This window comes from Haliaeetus albicilla, chromosome 1 (genome assembly GCF_947461875.1).
Source record: "Haliaeetus albicilla chromosome 1, bHalAlb1.1, whole genome shotgun sequence".
Taxonomy (NCBI): Eukaryota; Metazoa; Chordata; class Aves; order Accipitriformes; family Accipitridae; genus Haliaeetus; species Haliaeetus albicilla.
In genome coordinates, this window is record NC_091483.1 from 49,204,419 (window position 1) to 49,225,766 (window position 21,348).

At 38.0% G+C, this 21,348-nt stretch overlaps 1 protein-coding gene and 1 long non-coding RNA gene across 5 annotated transcripts in view; both read left to right on the forward strand.

The window, feature by feature from the left end:
- The first annotated feature begins 33 nt into the window (after positions 1-33).
- Positions 34-12,362, forward strand: CFAP96 (cilia and flagella associated protein 96). Of its 3 annotated transcripts, none has more exons than XM_069788345.1 (8): positions 34-222; positions 2,147-2,334; positions 3,396-3,615; positions 6,468-6,605; positions 6,694-6,769; positions 7,977-8,156; positions 10,148-10,320; positions 12,138-12,362. In XM_069788345.1, the coding sequence occupies exons 1-8, from the start codon at positions 53-55 to the stop codon at positions 12,184-12,186; spliced, it is 1,194 nt and encodes a 397-aa protein (XP_069644446.1). In that variant the 5' UTR covers positions 34-52; the 3' UTR covers positions 12,187-12,362. The 3 variants fall into 3 exon arrangements, with proteins under 3 accessions (XP_069644446.1, XP_069644448.1, XP_069644449.1); XM_069788347.1 differs by having other exon boundaries at positions 97-637; XM_069788348.1 differs by having other exon boundaries at positions 120-238.
- Positions 12,363-13,533: 1,171 nt separating this feature from the next.
- The window catches only part of LOC138686354 (uncharacterized), a 112,422-nt gene continuing 104,607 nt past the window's right edge, over positions 13,534-21,348 (forward strand). For both annotated transcript variants that reach the window (XR_011325694.1, XR_011325695.1), the window contains exons 1-2: positions 13,534-13,641; positions 18,387-18,428. This is a non-coding gene — a long non-coding RNA (uncharacterized lncRNA). The remainder of the gene's footprint in view (positions 13,642-18,386; positions 18,429-21,348) is intronic.

Genomic DNA, 21,348 nt, shown 5'->3' on the forward strand with positions numbered 1-21,348 from the left:
CGCCCCGTCGCACTGCGGTGCTGCGCAGCCGCGATCGCCTTGGGCCGTACCAATGCAGGGAGCCGGGGGCGGGGGGGGCATAGGCGAGACTTGCCCGCTCTGCCGGTTGGGCTTTCCCGCCTCCTGGGCAACCGGCACCAACAGAGCGGGGGGGTGGCGGCCGCGGGCGCTCCCCGCCGCACCGCCTCTCGCTCCTGCCGGCGGCCGTCCCAGGCGAGTGAGGTACCGGCTCCGGCGAGTAGGTGGCCGCGGTGCCGCTCGGTTGCCTCTCGATGTCACCGGCTTTCCGTACCCTGCGGTGCTGTCGCGCTTAGCGCTGGGCCGGCGCGCTCTGGCGTACTGCGTCGAGCTTGCTTTAGCTTGGGCAACCAACCGCAGCTGCACTTCAGACGGTTTATGGGGTACCAGCGCTCTGTGGCAAAATACTGGTATGTCCTCACCTTCCCTACCAGTTCCTCGGGAGACGCTGCAGAACCGTGCTTGCCCGCCTGCTGACTGGCAGTACTGCTACTGCCAGGCCAGGCTCCTCCGCCTCGTTACATCTCCTCAGTCGCATCGAACTGCTGAGGTCCAGAAATCCTTCCCATTAATCCCTTGAGCAACGACCCGTGCTTTACACCGTAGAGTTAAATTCCAGGTCTATTTACTTTCGATAAATTACTCCTGTCCTCCTCATCAATAATGCCAACTGGCTTCATAACAGTGAACCCTTAAGTTTGTTTCCAAGGGTCGGCTTTCTGTCATCTCTTCTTTCAGTGCCATTTGTTGTCACCTGCCCTTTGGTTCCTTACCCAACATCTACATCTACCAAAGAACAGTACTGACTTTATCTGATGAAGCGATGGTCATTTTACACTGTGTGAACCTCTGCACCTTGCAAAAAAAATTGCTTTAAACTTTTTAAAACTTCTGCATGCTGTCCATCCTGCGTGCTGAGCATAAGCAAAATGTGGCTAGCCCTTCCATCGTACACAGTGTTCCAGCATATTATTTCTTATAATAAAATATATAAAGTCTATATTATTATACAGATTTCCACTGCTGGTGCTTTTCTACTCAGCACCCACATGCCAGATACAGCTAATATGTGATATTAATCTCTCAGAGTTTTCTGCTGCCTATTTTCATTGCTATCTTCCATCTTGCCTTCACCCCCATAGTTAATACCAACATGGGACTTGATCTACATTGTCTTTAATCTGTATTCCACTCTAATGTCTTCTTAACTTCCCTGCTCTCTTTCAAGCTGTGTGGACACAGATACTTCAGCTATTTGTTTGCATATCCTTGATTTTTTGGATAATTCTTATGTTTCATGACTTTCAAGAAATAGCTTTACTAACGTATTAACCACTTTATTCTGCCTTGATTTCCATTCCTGGTGAACCTACCATATATTGTTATTTTCCTCCTCAAGGCAGTTCTTCCTCTAGCTGATTCTGATTCCCATCTCTACTAGTTTTCACTCTGGGAATCAGATCCCTGGTAATCCTAGTGCTAAGCATGCTCTCTGTTCAAGCCCTTGAGTTCCTTACACTTGTTGACTAGGCATTTTCCTTGGTTCTGACAGGCTCCAATGAGGGTGATGATGAGGAAAAACTAACATTGACTGTAAATCACTTGCATTAAAACCAATAAGAAATTGGAAATACATTTAACCATGACCAGGTCTTGGATTAGTTAGAGGGCTTCCAAAATTCCACTTTTACGTTTTACCACAGATTTGTCCATACACCGACCTTCTATACCATTGTTAGAAAGTGACTGAAAGCTATTGCTAGAGATAAGCCACAACATGAAGAAGGAAGCTGCTCAGCATGTTTTATTACTAGCTGTTAATGCCACCAAAACCTCTCATCTTAGTACTCTGAAGACATCTGTCATAAGTTTTGACCCAGCTATGAAAATTCAGTAAGAATTGCACCAGATTTATCACAAAACAAAAGCATTTGATTTTCTCTCTTTGGTCATGTTTTGAATTTAACAGAGGAGATTTAATGGTGTCTAAATCCCACATAGTCCATTTGTTGTATAAGCACCAAAGCTGTCAAACATATTGTAGATTACTTTCTTCAGATTACATTTATTGCTAGTATTTTTAACCAAAAATTCTTGCATTTTACTTTAATAAACATTTTGTTTACAGATGTGGACTGCTCATAGACTTTTGCAGTAGAACAAATAAACAAGGATACTTCCACCCTTTTAGTGCAGTGCACCATCACACAGATCCAGCCATGCCTGCGGAAGGGAAAAGTGATATGGAGAGGATTGGCCTCTTCAGTGAAATGGGTTATGTTACCATTGGAGATAAATATGTATCACATTATATGCGTAAGTACATTTAATTTTAATCACTGTTTAGTGACAGGGACCAGCTCTAGTATCCATTTACTTTCAGAATCACTATTTTCTAATGTATTTTTTTTTTTATTAGAAGGAACTGTTTTTTCATGCATATTCTTTGCTCAGGTCTGTATTATTAAGAGAAAGGCTTGATAGATTGGAATGAATATATCGAAGAAAGGAGAAGTCCAGTAAAACTGAAAAATATCTATGCATAATAAGACTGATAAAATCTTTTAGTGTATACATTTCTTTTTAATATTAATTATCTGCAAGTTACCACTATTTTTATGCTTTTGTGAAAAACAATAGTGTTTTTTCTATGCTCTTTCAGCAGGTTTTCTGTCATTGACACTTAGATTGTCATTATTTTTAAACTAGAGATGCAGGTTTTTTTGTTCTGATCTGACTCACGTGTGTGAGATTCCCCATCCTGTCTTTTCCTTTTTTTGTTGTTGTTTAATGAGAATACTCATTGAGAAAGGTAATTTTTGTAATTAGTAAGGTTACAGAGGTTAACTCTCAGTAGCTGGTTTGAAGTGATAATGCAAAATAATCCTGGCTTCTCAATACAGACACTTCTGCTGTGTTGTTGTGTCAGTGATGAACGTGTCCACCAGAACCCTGGCTGATATACTTCCACCACACTGAGCTGCTGGGGATTCAAAACCCAATGGAGGCACTTAAGCTATTTGACCCAGTCTGTAATCAGTGGGAGAGAGAGAGAGATGCTCCTCTGAAGTATTACTCAGAGTAATAGTAGTATGTAGTAGTAGTAGTATGTAAATAGCTCTGAATTGTAGCCTGGAGTAACCAATCTCTCTCCATTGCCTGTAAAGCAAGTGCCGGGGTTAGAAAACTAAAATGAGATGCTGTGAATACCTTCTCATAGCATTGTCTTTCAGACAACCATTTACATGCATGTTTTACAAGTTAAATGCTCTGCAGTACATTCTTTGAGCCACCCAGATCCGGACCTTATTTTTTTAATGTAGGCTAAGAGAAGCACTAACATCGAACAGCTATTTACAGTGCTTACTTTTTTAAAGGCCCTTTTAACGAAGCTGCGAGCAAGAACAGACAGATGTTTCCTGGGGGAACCAAAACATTGTCAGCTCTGCAGGCAGGTTATTTTGAGCCTCAGTTTGTGAGGATTTTCGATGGTGAAGCCTACTCAAACCCTGTTCAGCTAAGGAGACGCTATAGATTGTCAGAATCAAAGAAAAATTTGGGCAAAGCTTTCCTTCCCAGTAATGGAGACAAATTGCCGTAAGTGTTGTGAAAATGTTTTAAATTGACCTTTTTTTTTTTTCTGTATGCTAAAGATGATTTTCACAGATTATTTCTTTTAAAACCTGCAATAAGAGTACAATACTGTTGTTTTATACAATGTGGTGTTAGTCAGTACTGAGCGAAGAATTTTGAGCAGCAACACAGGGAAGGCTGAACACAGGTAGAAATCAAGTCCTGATGCTTGCTCTTAACTAGTGTTTTTTGCTATAAACATTACCTTTAGCTTTTTACTTTCGATGAAAATGAAGATGGCTATGGGAAAAGGATATGGATAATTAACAAATGACTATTTCATTTTAATTTAGGAGGAAATCTGTTGGAACTTGTTGGATGCAGTATCTTCTCTTTCCCATTTCTGAGCCTCCCAAAACAGAGATGGCACATATATTGCATAAACAGTAGGAAAAGGGGCCATTATCCAGGTGTAACGTTCTTCTCTCAGCAAATCCATATCCATTATCTTTTTGCTAAAAAAAAATACCAATTATCCTATAGGATGATCAGAACATGTTACAGAGCTGAGGAATATATGTAGAATATTAAAATAAATACATCTTTGCTATTTGCACAACATTAATTGCATGACAAAATGAGACCAATGAAATTGGTGTCATATAACTATTATTATTCACATGTGAAAAACAGTAGAGCCTGGTTACTCATTTATAACTATACAATCTTGTTTTGTTCTTGGACAGGAGGATTCAGTCTATGTACAGGGCTTGGTTCTTACAGTCTTGTGGTTACATTTAGTCATATCTTTCTGCAGCTTTGCTTTTGTTTGGAGAGTAACCTTTTGTTTATTTTATATATATATATTTATATTTTAGGATGCAAGGATTAGTATGTTGTATGTTCTGTTGTATGTTAAAGGAACACCTTAGCTTTTAATAGGAATGTAAGACATTGTGTGTAGGCTTTCTGTTGGATATATGTGTGCTATTTTTGATGGGACAGACAATGTGCGAGTCCTGTGTTCAAAACTTTCTTTCAGCTACAACTTGACTTCATAGCAACCAAATGATTTATAAGGGTTTAACTGTTAGAAACACCTAGGCACATGACAGTCAATGAGAGTCCTGTTCACTTACTTCCTGGGTTCTGAAACCAACAGTGGGAGTCTTGCTTACAATGAAGACCTACTGATGTGCTCTCTTCCACATACTGCCTCCACAAATGCACTTCTTGGCTGTTGGTGCAGCAGCTCGTGCTCTTATTCTTGTTGTAAGACTTCTGAATTCATCTAGACATGAACTTTAGGGCAGGTTCTTTATTGTCTTTATCCTCCCCTAAATCTGTACTGGCAGAGTAGCACAAAGCAGAGGCTGGGAATGTGGTTAGGTTATCTTTTAATGGAATCCTGAAGCAATTATGGAGAGCAATTATACATTTCTTATATCCAAAACTGACTCCCATTGTAACTGCGGAACTAGCACAGAGCTCTGTTGCTGTTCTCTGAATTGTTGTTCTTGGCTGTCTGAATGATAAGCAGCTCTTGGGAATCTTTACATTGGAGCCACATTTGTTGTTAGCTGCAAATGGAAAGGTTGCAAAGATGTCATATTCTGAAGATATGACTGAAGCCTGGGCCTTTCTTTTTTTCATATGTGTGTTCTCTGTTACTTTGTTACTGGCATATAAAAAGCCTACACACAGACGTGACATGTGAAGAATATAAAATGAAGCACTTAAGAGCTAGGAAACACCAAGATAAATGTTGTCTGTGCACTGTCAGTTTGCCCATTTTTTTCTATATATGAGTTTATGAAGTCCCTAAATAAGGGGAGGGTAATAAACAGGTAGGTTAGAGTTTTGTGCAAAGATGAGAAATGTTATCTGGGCATCCTAATCCTGTCACTATTCATTAATGGCCCTTTTAAGTAGGAGAGACACTTTGAGACACTTTACTCTCTCCCCACAATAAGTGCAGACAGTACAGGCAAAGCAGATTACCTCAGCTATCTGGAGTAGTTGACAGATCTCATATAGTAGCTCCTGTTTATTTTTTTCTGTTCTGTTTTGGGGTTTTGGGGTGTGGGAACAGAGGGTTGGTTGTTTGGGGTTGTTTTGGACCCCTGTAGCTGCAGCTTAGTGGACCAAATTGCCACTCAGCTATTTCATTAGTTTGTCTTGGTCCTTTTTTCCTTTAGTGGCTTTATGATCATGTACTTTGAAAGCATGTCCTACACTTGTCAGCAAATACTGATTTTCAAGCTGGTCTTTAAAAAACAGTCTTTGTGAATTCCTGCAGCTTTGTAGGCAGAAGTATTTCTCCTAAATGAGCTATGCCTCCTTCTACTTTCCTTCTGTGACAAGACAGAAAGTTAACTAGTCCTGACATCTCCCATTAAAAAACCCTTTCAGACAGGTACCCTGTCTGGGCAGATGCTGCCTGCCACTCCATTATCATACCAGCACTAACTTACTGTTCTCTGTAAACTTGTGGGAAAGACTGTCCTCTTGTCATCAAGCATCAGGTCTGTTTAACCTACTCCTCTGGGTCTCCATTTGTGAATCCGTCTCTACCAGTGTTACTTCACCTTGTTGGCGCATAATTAAAATGATCTCTATTAAGCATATTTATGTTATTAAGATACTTTAAAACTTCATCTCTGCACCATCTTGTTTCTTTTTTGTCCATAACACTGTGCACAGAATTGCTGTAGTAGTAGATTCCATGGACAGTGGATCTGATCTGGTTTTATATTTAACTCTTGAGATGTATATATTGCTTGTGTTTTCTACTTACTGTCGTTTTAGCACACTAGATATGGGAAGCCTGAAATATTTGCAAAACATTAATTAATATGTTCATTTGCTATTTTTAGATGTGGACTTGGCAGCTATTATGGAACCATAGGAGGTTCGTATGCATACTTCAGTCCACAACTGAAAGCCAAAGAAAGATACATTCCTCCTGGAAAGAATTTTTATACTAATCCAGGAAAGAAAGGAACTGGATACGGGTAACTTCACAATATTGCTTCTTGCAGAGTATTTTATTAAATGTTTCTTGAGTTTTGAACACCTAAGTAATTAATTTTGTTTTTACAGTTATGCAAATCTTACCATAGGTGAACAATATCCACATGAACCTGATGGGTATGAAGTAGAAAGAATAAATGCAAAGGTAAAAATATTTGTCTTTATTATGTATTAGTGTTATGATTATTTATTAAAATTTACATGAACTTTTTGTTCCCTGTGGTGTTTCCTTTAGCTTGAAATCATTAATGTTTACTTACAAAGTGGAGGAAGGAAAACAAATTAATGACCATCCTGTATTAAAAAATATTTAGGTATTTTTCATTTATTATTTTTTCTTTGAGACATCTGGCAGTATCCCACACAAGTTCTACCATTCAGGATTTGACCTTAAGTTTATATTTGGAGACCTTAAGCTATAATACAATAATGACCAAACAATGCCAATAGCAAGAACAATAATACTTCTATGTTGTTGTCAGAAGAATGGGACCTCATTATCCTAGATACTACATAAAAAAAACCTCTTCCTTTTTTCATATAAATTCATAAATCTAAGAAAACTTGTAAATGTGCTTGCACTGATTTTAGTTATCATATATTTTCATCATATGTACTGAAAAATGGCAGCAGGAGGACATTTTTTGGTCTAGGGTAAGAACAAGATTAGAAGAAACAATTCAGTTACCTGCAGTTGAGACAAAATCAGTGTCAAAATTAAATATCCAGTGCAGAAAATGAGAAGAACAGAGAAAAGAGGGAAGTGGGATTGTTTCCACTGGATAGAAGAAAGGGAATTTGCTCTGAGACATTAGCATGCATTACCAGGTGATAGTGTATTACTGATGGTACGTTTTATGCTTGTCTTTTAATTGTTCGTAATGTTTTAACCTATTTTATTTTAAAATGGAATCTGGGAAGAATAGTCAACATCTCCCATGGTACAAAGAACCAATTCCTAGAGAAGTTCAGCTTAGTAAGGTGCTCAGAATCTGGGAAATGTAGTGGCCAGGGTTCACAAGGGTGAGTGGCTGGACTGCATGCAGGCAGAATTTTCAAGCATGTATGTGTGCATGTATGCCCAAGATACAGGTATACAATACCGTTAGACACATCTTAAATGCACAGTGCTTTTCCTACCATACTTTCACAGTGATTGTTGCGCTTCCTGGTTAGCGAATCTATGTTCCATTATACATGGTGGGTATATGAAATACCTTGATCATCAAAGAGCAAAGAAAGTTAGAGTGAACATTCTCCAAGACTAAATTTAAATGCTTTCCATTTTTCTCTTAGAATAATATACAGTAAAAATCCTCAAGACTGTTTCTTTCAAAGTATTTGTTTTACAGAAAGTGCAAGAGGAGCATAAACGATTGGCTAAAGGAGGGCCTTTCAAGTTAAATCTATATCCCCAGGACTATTTTGACACGAATCCCTATTTTAATGACAAACCTTTGCCACCTGTGAAGAAACCACCTCCAGAGAAGCCAATTGCACCACCTTTCAAACCAAGTTCTCCTGCTAAAAAGGTTAGTTTGTCTTATAGCTACTGGAGACAAAAGATAAATATTCAGATATTTCCTGTTAAAAGCTTTGCTTATAGTACATAAGATAAAAATAAATGTTAGGTTTTGCTATTAATTTCTTATTTTTCTTACAAAAGGTATTATTCCATTTACTTTGTTTTCAGTTTACAAACCAATGAAATCTTGTTTGACCCAACAACAACTGCTAACTAATTTCAAGTAACCTAAAAAGTGTTTCTCTTTAAAATCTGCATAGTGCTGTTAACATACAGTTAATTGACTGCACACACCACAAAAAGATAAAAAGCAGAAGGTTATACAATAAATGACAGTAAGACTAGATTACTGTTGCAAAATGAAATGCTCTCCTATTTTGGACTCTGTCAGCCACGTCTATCATTTTTGAACCTGCTAATTACTCTCACCCTATAAAGACAAACATCTAAAAGATAATTCTGAGAAGTGTGATGGGAATGGATAGCTGGAAGGAGCAGAAAATGTCAGGTTAGTCCCTCTGCTCAGGGAAAGAATAAACTCAGGAATTATCTGTTGCTCGTCCATCAGCAGACACAAATTTGCAGTCCACTTTAGAATTTGCCAACTCTTTAGTATTTAGGAGAAAAGGAGGAAAAGGATGGGAATAAATATATGTGGCAGGGCTTAGAGGGCATAAGAAATAAAGCCTGGGGTTATTATGAAGGGTATATAGGAACATAGTTCATTAGTTCCAGTTGCTTAGTGTCATTATTTCTTAAAATCTGAATGGTATTTTTCCATTCCATAGAGCATTCCATTTTGATAGATTTTTTTTGAGATGAGATATTAAATTTATGCCATTCACCTTAGGCTAAACCTTAATTTCACTTTGAAATGGGTTTAAGATGCATAAATACCTCTCTCTTAAATGACTCCAGATACCTAATACAGTAACACCCCTTAATCTGTCACTTTTCAGCTCTTCATTTTGGAGTTCCATTGTCAGTCATTTAACACTGTGCTCTGCTAACCACTGTTTTCCTATTATTATGTCCTTCACCCTTATTTGACTGACATTGATTCACCTGAGGAAGATGATGATAGCAAGGAAAATTTAACTATTCAGAAAGAGACTGCAAAAATGCTTACACACGAATAATTGCGTTGGGTGTTTGGCCTCATCGATGAGGCAGCTGAGATCTTTCAGAATGGAAATCTGTTCAGAAAAGTTAGCTGCTAGAAAGTCAGCACCTTGGCTGGCTGACAATGCTCGTGATCCTGCTTCAGGCTCCCCATCTTTCATACCATATATGCTTTCCCCTTATATTTAAATTATGTGTACTTCCCAAGCTACTGCACACTTTCCCTCTGCTGTATAAATTCTTATGGGAAAAATTGCTTTATTGTTGATTGAATTGCTTATTGCCACACTTTTCAGGAATGCAGCCTCAGCAGTCTGTGGGGTTCAGCTGTACTAGGGGATTGCAAAGAATTAATCAGGTCTCTGCATATTTTTTAACTAAAATTTGCCACTCATGTAGTACTACTAGTGGATGTAACATTTCAGGAAAAGCCACTGCTGTATTCAATCCTGTATGTCAGAAAGCACATTGATAATAATGCCCAAGCCCTGCTGTATGTAAGAATCCCTACACCAGTACTGGACATGGAGGTGTACTAGTAAACTACTAGTGACAAAGGAATTCCCTTTTTTTGCCACAACATTGCTCATTTTAGTGAGTTATGTTTTTACTTTTTCTGTCACATTTTCAAGCTCCTTTCCTCAAAATCCAGACTTATGAAAGAACATTTGAAACTGAGAATTCATCAAAATAATGACTAAGATTTTCCTTAAAGTTTCCATTGCAAATTTAAGGAATATTTGTTTTGTTTTTTTGGTTTTTTATATAATATGATGCAGTTTGCTATTCAGTATTCTTACTTGCTTTTGCATGAAAAATACTTTAATTTACTCAATTATATTGTAGTTTGGCACTTCAAAAAGTTTTTTTTTTCAGTCAGGGGGCATGAAAGGAGGCACATTTGATCCTTACCCAAGCCATTCCGCTGACCCTTATGTAATTAAAAAATCTAAGGCTATCACAACTAATAAAGAACGACAGATTTTTCATCCTCCCGCTGGACCAAAAAGCAGACCTGTTAGAAGCATAATAACTTTAAATGTCACAAGGTAAGCTCCTTTGAGTTCATGTTTCATGTATGCTGTCTACCAAAAGTCATTAGCACAGCTGTTTATTGCTGTCTAAAATAACTGAATAAATGAAGGAATGCATTATTAACAAAAGGGTAAGAAATGTATAAGGAACTTGGCTTTCAAAATTTATTCCAACTCTCTTCTGTAAATTCAGGTTACTTTATAAGGCTTTTGAGAGACCTTCAGAATCATGCTATACAGATGTCACTGAAAAATTATTAATTTTTATTCTTTTCTGACTTGATAAATGTAAAAAGACTAGGAATGTTCCTGTTTAAATGTTTTTGTTTTCCCTTATGTTTATGGAATAAAATTGGCTCCCTCTGCTGGAAAACATAACATTAGGTAATCTAAGCCTGTGAAGCTTTTGAAACAATGGCACTCAAATTGGATTCCTAACTACAAACATGTCACTGTGCAATGTTAGAAGAAATTTATAGTACACAGTGTATGTCTATAGGTAGACAAGCACATAATCCTTTATTTTTTTTATCTTACTAAGCTATAAACCTTCTATTTAAACAAACTTTTTTTCTGGTTTTGGCTCTGTTGTAATTCAAGCAAAAAATCAAGATTGTGTTCTTTCGAGTTATTTAGAGAAACCGCTTTCAAATGCAGACTTCTAAGATTGCATGTAGAACAGTTAAGCATATTGCATACTCCTTGAGTAACATGAAACAGTTTAGAAATACTTCATTAAAATTTGAAAAACTCTCTTAGAGGAATCTGCTTTACATTTGTGATTTGTCTTTTACATATCATATGTGAAGTCTAAGAAATACACCTCCCTTATTCCCCCATTGCTGTTCTGTTTACTTTATTTCACCATGTATTGGCATTTGCATAATCACTTTTTAAGTTGCAGGGATATTTTGAAGTTTTTATTTACACTGACAAGGCAGAACCAGAAGCTACGTATTGCTCCACATTGCTTTTCATTACTAATGGAAAATAAGAAAGAATTGAAAGTAACTTTTTGGTTGGTGGTAACTACCAAAACTGACATAAGAAAGTACAACCTTCCATGTATGCACTAGTGTTTTTAAACTAGTAAAACGGAAGAGAATGCTGTATTGGTCTAAGTAGCTTTCTTAGTGTAATTGTTTGTATTATTGTTTTATCAACCAAATAAAAATTCATGTTCCCAAATGAAATGTTTTTATTGGGAAGAAACCCTAACTGTATGTGAAGTAGGTTTCAAAATTGAAAGGGGGGGACTGATGGTGAAGTATCACTATGTGCTCACAGAAATAGTTATGATGGACTCAGTAAAAATATTTGTAAAGAGAAAATTTTCACATACCCAACAGAAATTCCACAGAGAGAAATTAAAACTAGTATTTCAAATTCTCCACTGCTATTTCCCTCCTAAGAATTTTAAAGAAGGTATTTATTTATATTTGCATCATTATTCCTAGGTTTAATAGAATGAGAATTGTGAACTGAATTTATTATAAGCATGAAGCTCATAGCTCATAGATTTTAAGAAATGTGGTAAGACATTTTTCAAATCATCTGCTTCCTCCACTGAATTACAGTTCTTTATGTACTTTCCAATGGAAAGCTTATCTTCTGATACTTGGACCATAATCCTATAATTGGATTTGCTAGTGTAGATTCTTGCTCTCATGCAGAGCTCTATTGAAATAAATCTGAATTCATGAGGATTCAAGTCATTAAATCTAACTACAGGACTGGGTATATCACAGTTTTTAATTTTTACAAAACTCCTGTAATTTTGTACAGTGATATTCTACAAAAATCTAATAAGTTTCTCTTCATTTACATTTCAGATCATTAAATGTAAAGAACTACAAGACTGCGCAGCTGACATCTTATTAGGTACAAAAGGTGAAATGAAGGGTACACTTTTTAGACTCTGTAAAATGTTAACAAAGCAAATAAAAATGTCAAAAGTGGAATTCAAGTATCTAGGGTAATCCAATCTCTTTAATTATTGAGAATGCAATCTTTTGTTTTTAAATATAAAGCTATAATAAATAATTTAAGATCATGTATTTATTAAGACGAAGGTTGTATTTTTATATAAATTTTTATCTTATTGCTTAACTGGACTTTTGAAATGTACTTTTAGAAAACAGACTTTCTAATGAGTAATTTGGGTTGCAAATTGACTATATATTGCAGTAGAAGAAAATGCATATATTTTAAAGTGAGTAGCAGTGTACGTATTAACCAAGTTAGTCACATGTGGCCCACAGTGAAACGAAGGTCATTGTTTCCCTTTAGTAGAATTACAACTTGCACTTTATTTCAGCTATGATTTCTGTAAGAACTGTCTTACAAATGTCTAAATTTTAGTTTTGATGACCTTCTCAAAACGACCAATACCAAGCATTGTTCAAAACCCGACCACAAGCTGGCTGTTACGAAGGGAGGGGTCACCTCTAGTTACCAGCACCTATTTACCGCCCTTCCTCCATTTCCTGACAACCCTAAGCGCTGCCATATTCCCCAAGAGCAGCTTCGTGTCACTCTGCGTACGTGGAAGGTTCCTAACAAACCTGATCCGTCTTTCAAGCTAGCTTCTTCTCAGATGGAACTGTGATCCTAGATGTACACTTTACCTTCATCTTAATAATTTTTGTCAGCTTTTTATATGTGGTCCAAGAAATTTGTTCGTGTAGACCAAAGATGATTTACTGTGAAAATTAAAAAAATACTCAGCATGTACTTGTGCAAATTACTACGCGAAGACAGAATTTCTGTATTCACTTTTATCAGAGATTTATCGTACCACTGTAGAATATTCACGAAATGGTATCCTTACCGCTGTCCACAGGACAGTAGTTTTTTAAAGCACTCCCAGACTGGATCTCACCTTTCCTGGCATCAATGACAATCAAAATAAACCCAGGAGCTGTTGGTCGGGTCTTCCAGCGTGTGTTGAAGCATAAAAACCCTCACCTTGAGGTCAACCGGACCCGACGGGATTCCAAGACGCTAATTTACACAGGAATTCTGATGCGCGGGGAGGGACGCCCTGGCAGCGCCCCCGCGCGGTGGCGCTGCCCGACGCCGTCCTCCCCGGCGGCAGGCCCGGCCCGCCGCCTCCTCGCCAGCCGCCTCCTGGCCAGCCGGCCGCGGGCCCCCCCCGGCGGCCCGGAGAGCCCGCCGGCCCCGCCGGGCGGCGGAGGAAGGCCGGGCGGGGAGTGCGGCGGACGGGCTCCGCGGTGGCGGCTGAGCCCTTCGGCACGGCGGGCCGCTTGGCGGGCCGCCCGTCGCCGAGGGCCTGGCGCCAGCTGCCTGATCAGGATTAGCCCTGGCAGCCCTGAGGTGAGCGTGCCTACGCACCCAGTGCCTCCTTCTTCCTTTCTTCACTGTTGTTGTTTGGAGGTTTTGGGGGGGGTTGGTTTGTTTGTTTGTTAGTTTTGCTTTTTGTTGCACACACCTCCATGTGTTGTCGCTCTTGGACGGGCTTGCTCTATCGTGCAGTCGCATCTGTGAGACGTGTTTTTGTCATTTACGTTTTAAAAGTAATATTCTGCCATATGTTGTTTGAATTGAATTTAAACAGATTGCACGAGTGTAGTCCCATCCTGCCAGGGGAAAAAAAAAAAAAAAAGACAAAGTTTCCATCCCAAAATATTTAGGGCTCCTAAAAGGTATATGAACAACATTCATGTTTCGTGTTTTCTGTGCCTGAAGTACAAAAGCAGACGTTCGATAACTTGTATCCACATGAGTAGACTCACTGAAAGAGTCCTAGGGTAACTAGGGGGCTCAGGTAAATAAAGCCTGTAATATTAGGCACAGGTTGTTAAGCCTGATTGCTTCTCGTAAAGCACCCATAAGACTGATGTACATGAGAAGCCTTTGGCTGCAAAAGCAACTGCTAACCTACCTCATTGATGTTATTTTGGAAAGCAGTACTGCCAAAGGTGAAGTGTTTTGGTTTGTTTTTTTAATTTAATTTTTTTTTTTATCTGTGTCAGGCTTTTAAGTTAAAGCTTGTATAGCAGCTAATTGGTGGAAGTTATATATTTTTCTAAACCCAATATTGCAGAAAAGCTAAAGATCTGGTGGGATTTGTTGATGAAAGAACAAATTCAACCTCAACATTCTTATTTCACTTTCAAATTGTGTGTAGTTACTTCTTTTATATATTGTTTTTTAATAGGAAGAGAGAAAGTGGATGAAATTATAATATAATTGGTTAACTAGTTTAGTGGTGGGACACGTTGAAAAAATTTGAGTTTTTTAATATTCAGTCATGGGACTTGTTGTTCAGTGCTTATGCTAAAAGATTACAAATGTGCTTACAGCATCGGAAGATTATAGTTTCACAGACTGACAAAGACATTGATACTGGTACATTTGAGCATCATTTTGGAAGGATAGTTTGCAATTATGTAGTTAAAAGAGTTAAGTTGGGGTCATGACTCTCAATCCTTAAGAACGGCATAGCCGTAATATTCAAGGTTTTCAGGCTCCCCAAATAGTTCTAACGTGTTTTTGCAGAAGTACAAAGTTAGTGAAACCACTTTACACCTGTTGAGGGACAGCTGGAGAGTTTAGTGACTGGAATTAGTCCAGCAGTATTACACAACAGCAACAAACATAAATCTCATATTTAGCTGCTTACTTTCCAACCCAGAAATAAGTTTTATTCATTTTTGTGGCATCATAAAAACAAGTTTTGGCTTATGTTTCGAATCCGTAAGTAATAGAACATAAAATCTGTCACTGCAATCTGTCCCCCACTTACAATTTTTGAGGTTTTTTTGGATCCTATTCTAACATTAGTGACAATGTTGTCTCCAGAGGTGTTTCTCCAGTACTATTCCATGAACTAGAATCAGAACTTTTTACTGGCAGTCCCTGATGGAGAAATTTGCCCTTAAGGTTATGAGAATGGCTTTTTAACAGTTACTGGTTTTGACTTTTGAATCAGGCATTTCAGCTTGTCTTTAAGCTGTGCTAGCAAATCAAGTATGACTTTTTTTTTTACATAGAGCTGTTTTGTCAAAGATAACGTACAAAGTGTTTGTAAGTTGTAAAAGACCATATCATACCATGAAAGATCTGGAAGATAGCAGAAGGCTTTGCTGCCAGGCAGTGCAAGAGGAAGAAGAATAAACCAGTGATGCAAGAAAAAATTACCATTTGAATAAATGTAAAAATAGTTTTCAGGCTCAGCTCCTTCATGAATCTGGCAAAAGTCATCCAGATTGTGGACATTTCTCAGAATATTGCATCTTCTTTGTTCGTGAAGACAGAACCATTAAAAATAGTGAGTTTTGCCACTGATAGGTGTAGGAATTGACATACACAACACATGAAGTTAGTATTACCAGAGTCTGTGTGTGACTCTGAGTCAGGGAGAGAGTAAGTCCTGTGGTATACTACCAGTTTAAAGACCAAAGAAGAGTTCTAAATAATGAAACTATAAATCTACCCTGAAAAAGAACATTTATTTGGAAGTTTCTTCGTGGTATTCTGCTGCCTGCTTGCACCATCAGGGTGTGTACATGCTATAGAGACTGTTCTTAGTATATCTGCATTGTGATCTTCCTGGATTCCTGAAAAGCCAGTAAGAACAATAAGGACAACAACAAAAGCCTTCTGGAGTTGTCAGCTCCTGTTTGCAGTTAAAGAAACAAGATCAGCTATTTGAAAACTGAAAATAAAACAGCTTCCTAAACAGAGAGAAGCATCTAGTCCCAAATTGCAACGCAAATGGAGAATGGGTATGGATGTCTTGGCCTGAAAACAATAGGATCATTGTGAAATTCTGATGTACGTGTTTATCTGAAACAAGACCAGTACCTTGTTTTGTTTAGAAATAAACTGTGTTGTACACTTCATTTTATACAAAGACACATCCGGAAATTGACCCAGGAGAGGTCCTCTGTATTTCTCCAGCAAGAAAAACAGTAAAAAATAAGAGAATGGTCTTTTGGGATTTCTTATGCAAGGTACAGGGAAATTTTCCAGTGCAGAAAGAAGTGCTAGGAAGTTAGGCACTGCACGAAATCACAGAGAACAATAGTGGGCCATTAGGTAATTGGCTGCAAATGAAGAATTGGTTTAGCCAGTTTGAATTAATTCTGTGTTAGTAGTCAGTGGAGATAGATGTAGCTGTCCTTCCTTCTCTCATGAGCTCTTTTCCATACTATTTTAGTTACCTGTTGTTAGACTCGTCTAAATTGCAGCTCCAAAGCAACAGACTTCTTATTAAAAACCACCCAAAATCTTCACAAGAGATGTGGAGGGCGAAGAAACGGAAAACCAAGGACAGGAGTAGATAAAATAGATCAGCAGCTGAAAGCTTAGTGCATCTGAAAATTGCCAGAAACATAGCAATGAGTGAATGAAATTCAGGAAGCACTGACAAGTAAAATGAGGAGAGGACTAGTCAGGATTCTGAGATACAGAATTCGTTTAGCAACATGCAGGCAGTTACCTGAGTAAGGACAAGGCAATTAGTTATGAGATTGTATTACTAAGTTTGAGAAATAGTGTAGTGTTTGAGAGAGAAAAACCCAACTTCCAAAAGGTATCAATTTTACATGACAGATTTAAAAGATGAAGAAATTGTGAAGCTCTATTAGCAATTTTCAGGCTGTTGAGGTACCTTGGGAGAGCTGATAGAATCTGTAATTCAGCCTCAAATTTTATTGGTGATCAGAGAGTGAAAAATGGGGAAAAAGTCTGGTAGAAGAAGCGTAAAATTCACTTTAAAGATGATATTCTGGAAATTGCCAGGCTTCATAAATGAAGTTTATCAGATTGCAATTTTTGGAAAGAAAACGGAAAAGAAGATGTGCAAAGTAAAAATTACAAGGAGGAGATGATATGATGCAAGCAGTTACACTGTAGGGAAGAGCTAGGCATGGATGTAATGGAAGTAAATAAACAAACGCAGTTGGTATGTATAAGACCAAAAACCATCTCAAAGCCAGCAAACAGGGAAAGTACAAACCTATAAAGAAAGAATGTACAGCGCCTTGTGTGATGAAGAGTATTTAAGGGTAACTTTCAAGACCTCTCAGCTGCCCATGTTGTCCCATGACTTGGGACGTGGAGGCTCTTCAGAGAGCTTGCCGGACCAGGACTTCCATGGCTGCCAAGGCAGAAACAGGGGAGAAATCTCTCAGCAGAACCCTTGTTGCACAGTCCCAGTCTCTGTGTACAGGTGGTGGAGATCCCCTTTGTGCCCCAGAGGTGGTTTTGGCATTAGTTTCTGAATGGGACCGTGTGGATGTCATTGTGCTTGTGTGGTACCTAGGGTGGCCCACTCACTTCATTCCCCACTGTTTGCTTTAAGAGCTGAGGGCTGCTGACTGGATCCCTTTTAAGCTGGGAGGTGCTACAGCAGGTGAATGTGATACCTAATGTTAAAGGTTTGGGGGGGGGGGGGGGAGAGAGTTGTGGGAGGAAAATATGTAGTTGCTTGATCACATCACCAGAAGATAATTTCTGCTATGTGGATAGGTGAATTGGATGTGGAGTTAAAAGCTGACCTTGAAAAGAGAAAGTAAATAACTATTTCTTGACAAAGAGTACCTATTCCAGGCCTCAGGAAGAGTATATGAACTGCAGAACAATAAATGAGGAAGATCAATTTCAAAATGTCTTTTTTGGATAAATATATGTACAAAGTAGTCAGTTAGTCATGAAGTTACTCCCTTGGTGGGCTTACTAGACAAGAGCAGATAGAGAGAAGGGAGAAGACTTTAGGTCTCATCTCAAAGGAGCAGAAAGTTAGTATCCTTTACATACCAACTTCTTGCCTCTTCCAACTATAGTCATTTAGCTGCGAATGTCTAAACCTTTTTGATATTTAGAAAAATGTGTATCTGTATTGGATTAAAACATTCTTTTTTGGGGGAAGGGCAGGTGATATATTTTGAGTGAATGTTTTGCCAGGGAAAAACCCTGTGCTTGCTCGGCTCTTGTTTTGAGTTGCTGACCTAAGCAGGAAAAAGAAACCTTTGGAAGAGTTTGCTAATAGCTGGTGCAGTAAAGCTGCATTTCATCTTATGATATGAGTTAAGTCTTTCTCTTACCTCTTACAGGTAGTCATTTTAAGATGGAAGAGACATTCTCTGAAGATGAAGGTAAATTGTTTCTTCCTGAGGATCTGAGGAGATTTCTGCTTTTCCTTTTTCTTCTTCTTTTTTTTTTTTTAAATGATTCCAATAAGCAGGTTATCATTAGAGGCTAATCATTTGAATAAAATCAGAACTAGTATCTTTTTAAAAACTGATGCTAAATACATTCCCTTAGAAAGATTGCAAAACTAGTGATTTATTTTAGAAAACACTTCAATATAATCTACTTTAGAAAACTTTAGAAAAATGGCAGGCACTACTATTTTGATATGAGTGTGCAAGAAGTGCCAAGGATTAGTAGTATTTTCCTTAACCGGTATTTGACATTGATTGTCTTTTCCTTAAAAGAAAGCTTTCACAGAAAGAATCAGCAACAGTATTCACTAACTGTTCTTATTTAAAAAAAAAAAAAGAAACAAAGGAGACACACGTATATGGAAACAGTCCATTGTTCTCATAACTTGCAGTATCAGATGCCAACCTGTCTTGAGACTGCATGGCTCAGGTCTTTATAGCCCCATGAATCTTCTTAGGGAAATGTGGGCTAAATATGAACAGCTAATTAAATTTGTCCATGTCTCTAAATATGATAGAAATGTTAGAATCGGCTACAGGGACAGCTGTCACCTCTTGATTATTGTGAGACCATGAGTAGATATGTTCCACGAACCTTTGAACAGGTGCAACCTAGACAGGTTTATTAAAACATGATAGCAGTAAGTACACAAGTATGTGAGGCATTGGGATCTGACAGGGTGATCATAGAGACAGAATACGTTGAATATTTGGAGATGTCAGTTTGGTTCTCTAACTTGAGAGGCAATGTATAAGTCAGAGCTAATGTCAGTTTATATAAGTTGACATCTTTCAAGAAGGTCTGAATTATCAAGGGCAGAGTCATTTAAGATATAAATTCAAAAGAGGATCCTTTTATCACCACTGTGTCAAACTTGCCTACTTTTATGTGTAGGAAACTGTATGGGTGTAACTATTATATTGTTCTACTCTACTAATTCATTTTTACCATGTATCTAGTATCCTCTGTTATTGGTAGTTAAGATAGAAGGTTAGACACTTAGCATTTTTGTCTGACCTTGAAATTTGGGGAAAAAAGAGATTGTCCTACTTTCAGATTACTATATTATCTTTTGTATTGTGGTGCGAACATGAGTTTGAGCCCCTTCAGCATTCAGGAGGAGGGGTTGTTTTCAGGAAATTTAATTGCCGTGAAAAGCCTTTTGGCAACAGCAATGAGATCCAGTGCAACACTGCAGTCTGAATGCCTCAAAGGTTTTGCCTTTTTCCTCACATGCCACAGTAGAACCGTGATTGATTTGACAGCTTGTTATTTGCCCAGATGCTACCACTGTAAAGCATATTTTACTCAATCCTTACTTCTGCCTAGAGCAGGGCAATAGCTGATACAATTTTTGCTAACAGACATCAAAAAGTACATCTGTGTTTTGGTGTGACTTTCAAAGAACAGATTTTATGTCACAGGGTCATTAGAACTCCATACTTAATAAAGGGACTTACCTCATTAGCATTTTTGTGGACCTCTAAGGAAAGACAGCACTGTATCTCAGTGCATCATTTCTGAAATGCTACACTTTCATACTCTGTCAAAGGTGAGAGTAGCTCTTGATTCAGGAAGGCTGGTTGTTAATAAGCAGCGAATAGGAAGTATGTAGGAAAGGCAGTTAACAGAGCTGTGTGGTATATGTATTCATAGAGAAGAATCTCATAACAAGTCATAGTAAGAATGGAAAATGACAGATGAATTGTGAGTCAGAGAAGAAATAAGTGACCATAAAATAAGAAACAAGAAATAAGTGTACTGAGCATATGCTGAAGACTTGTTGCATGCATTTTATTTTAAAACTTCATGTATTAAGAAAAAAGGAATAATCTGCTTATGGAATTTTCTTGTTAACAGTTTCAGAAGAAGCTGTCTGAACAGCTTGCTTGGATGAGAGGAGAAAAAAAAAAGAAACACAAAAGAGCAAATCTGCAGAGTATGGTTGCCTTTAGAGATAAAATTTGCTGGATATATGCCAACAAACATGTTTTATTTCCCACCATTTTCTTTATAAATGTATGAACCCACCAGGTGAATAATAATCTTGTCCTTGTGAGAAAGCCCCCCTAAAATAGAGTTTAAATCAAGTGCATGTGCTTTACATGCAAGTCAGATCTATACCCAACTGCACAGTTCCCTTTTATATGGTTTATAGAAATTTGAACCAAAATTCTTGATCAAACACCTCTGAGCTTTGGAACATCTGAAGCCGGGTCCAAATTCTGAGACTGGATGTGTCTCTAGTTTTAAACAGTCAGTAATTTAATTTCTGTTAAGAAAGTTTTTCTCTATGAAAGTTGCAAGAAATGCTTCAAGCTGTGTCTGTGTTAGCAGGCAGCGTGGTGCGGTAGGAGCAGATCAGTTGGTATTGAGGTCCTGGCATCTACCTAATGGGTGTTTCGGGCAGGGGCTATTTAGCTCTGGTTTCATTCTATGGACTGAATTCCCGTATGTGGTTGGTGCGCATTAGCAGTGCTCCCAGAGATCTTCTTCTAGTTGAATTTCATCATAAAGGAAACCACTGTGTGCACTCTGAAGTTGTGTGATGTGAACCAAAATGCAGGAAGTGGGAGTGATGGGGGGTTCTTTCAACAGCATACTTTTGATCTAAACAAAAGTGTTAGCCTAATTTTTTAAGTGATGAAATGTGGCTGAAAAACTGAAGAAAGTTATTGAGCTGATGGAAACAACATAGTTTCTTTTAAGTACTTTAGAGAACTTTTTAGGTTTCAAATTGTTAGCATTACTTAAAAGACCAAAAGCATTTGTCTTGGAATAATTGATACAAAAGTACCATATAAATTAATCTGCGTATTTTCAGATGCAGTTCTTGGTTTACTCATTTGG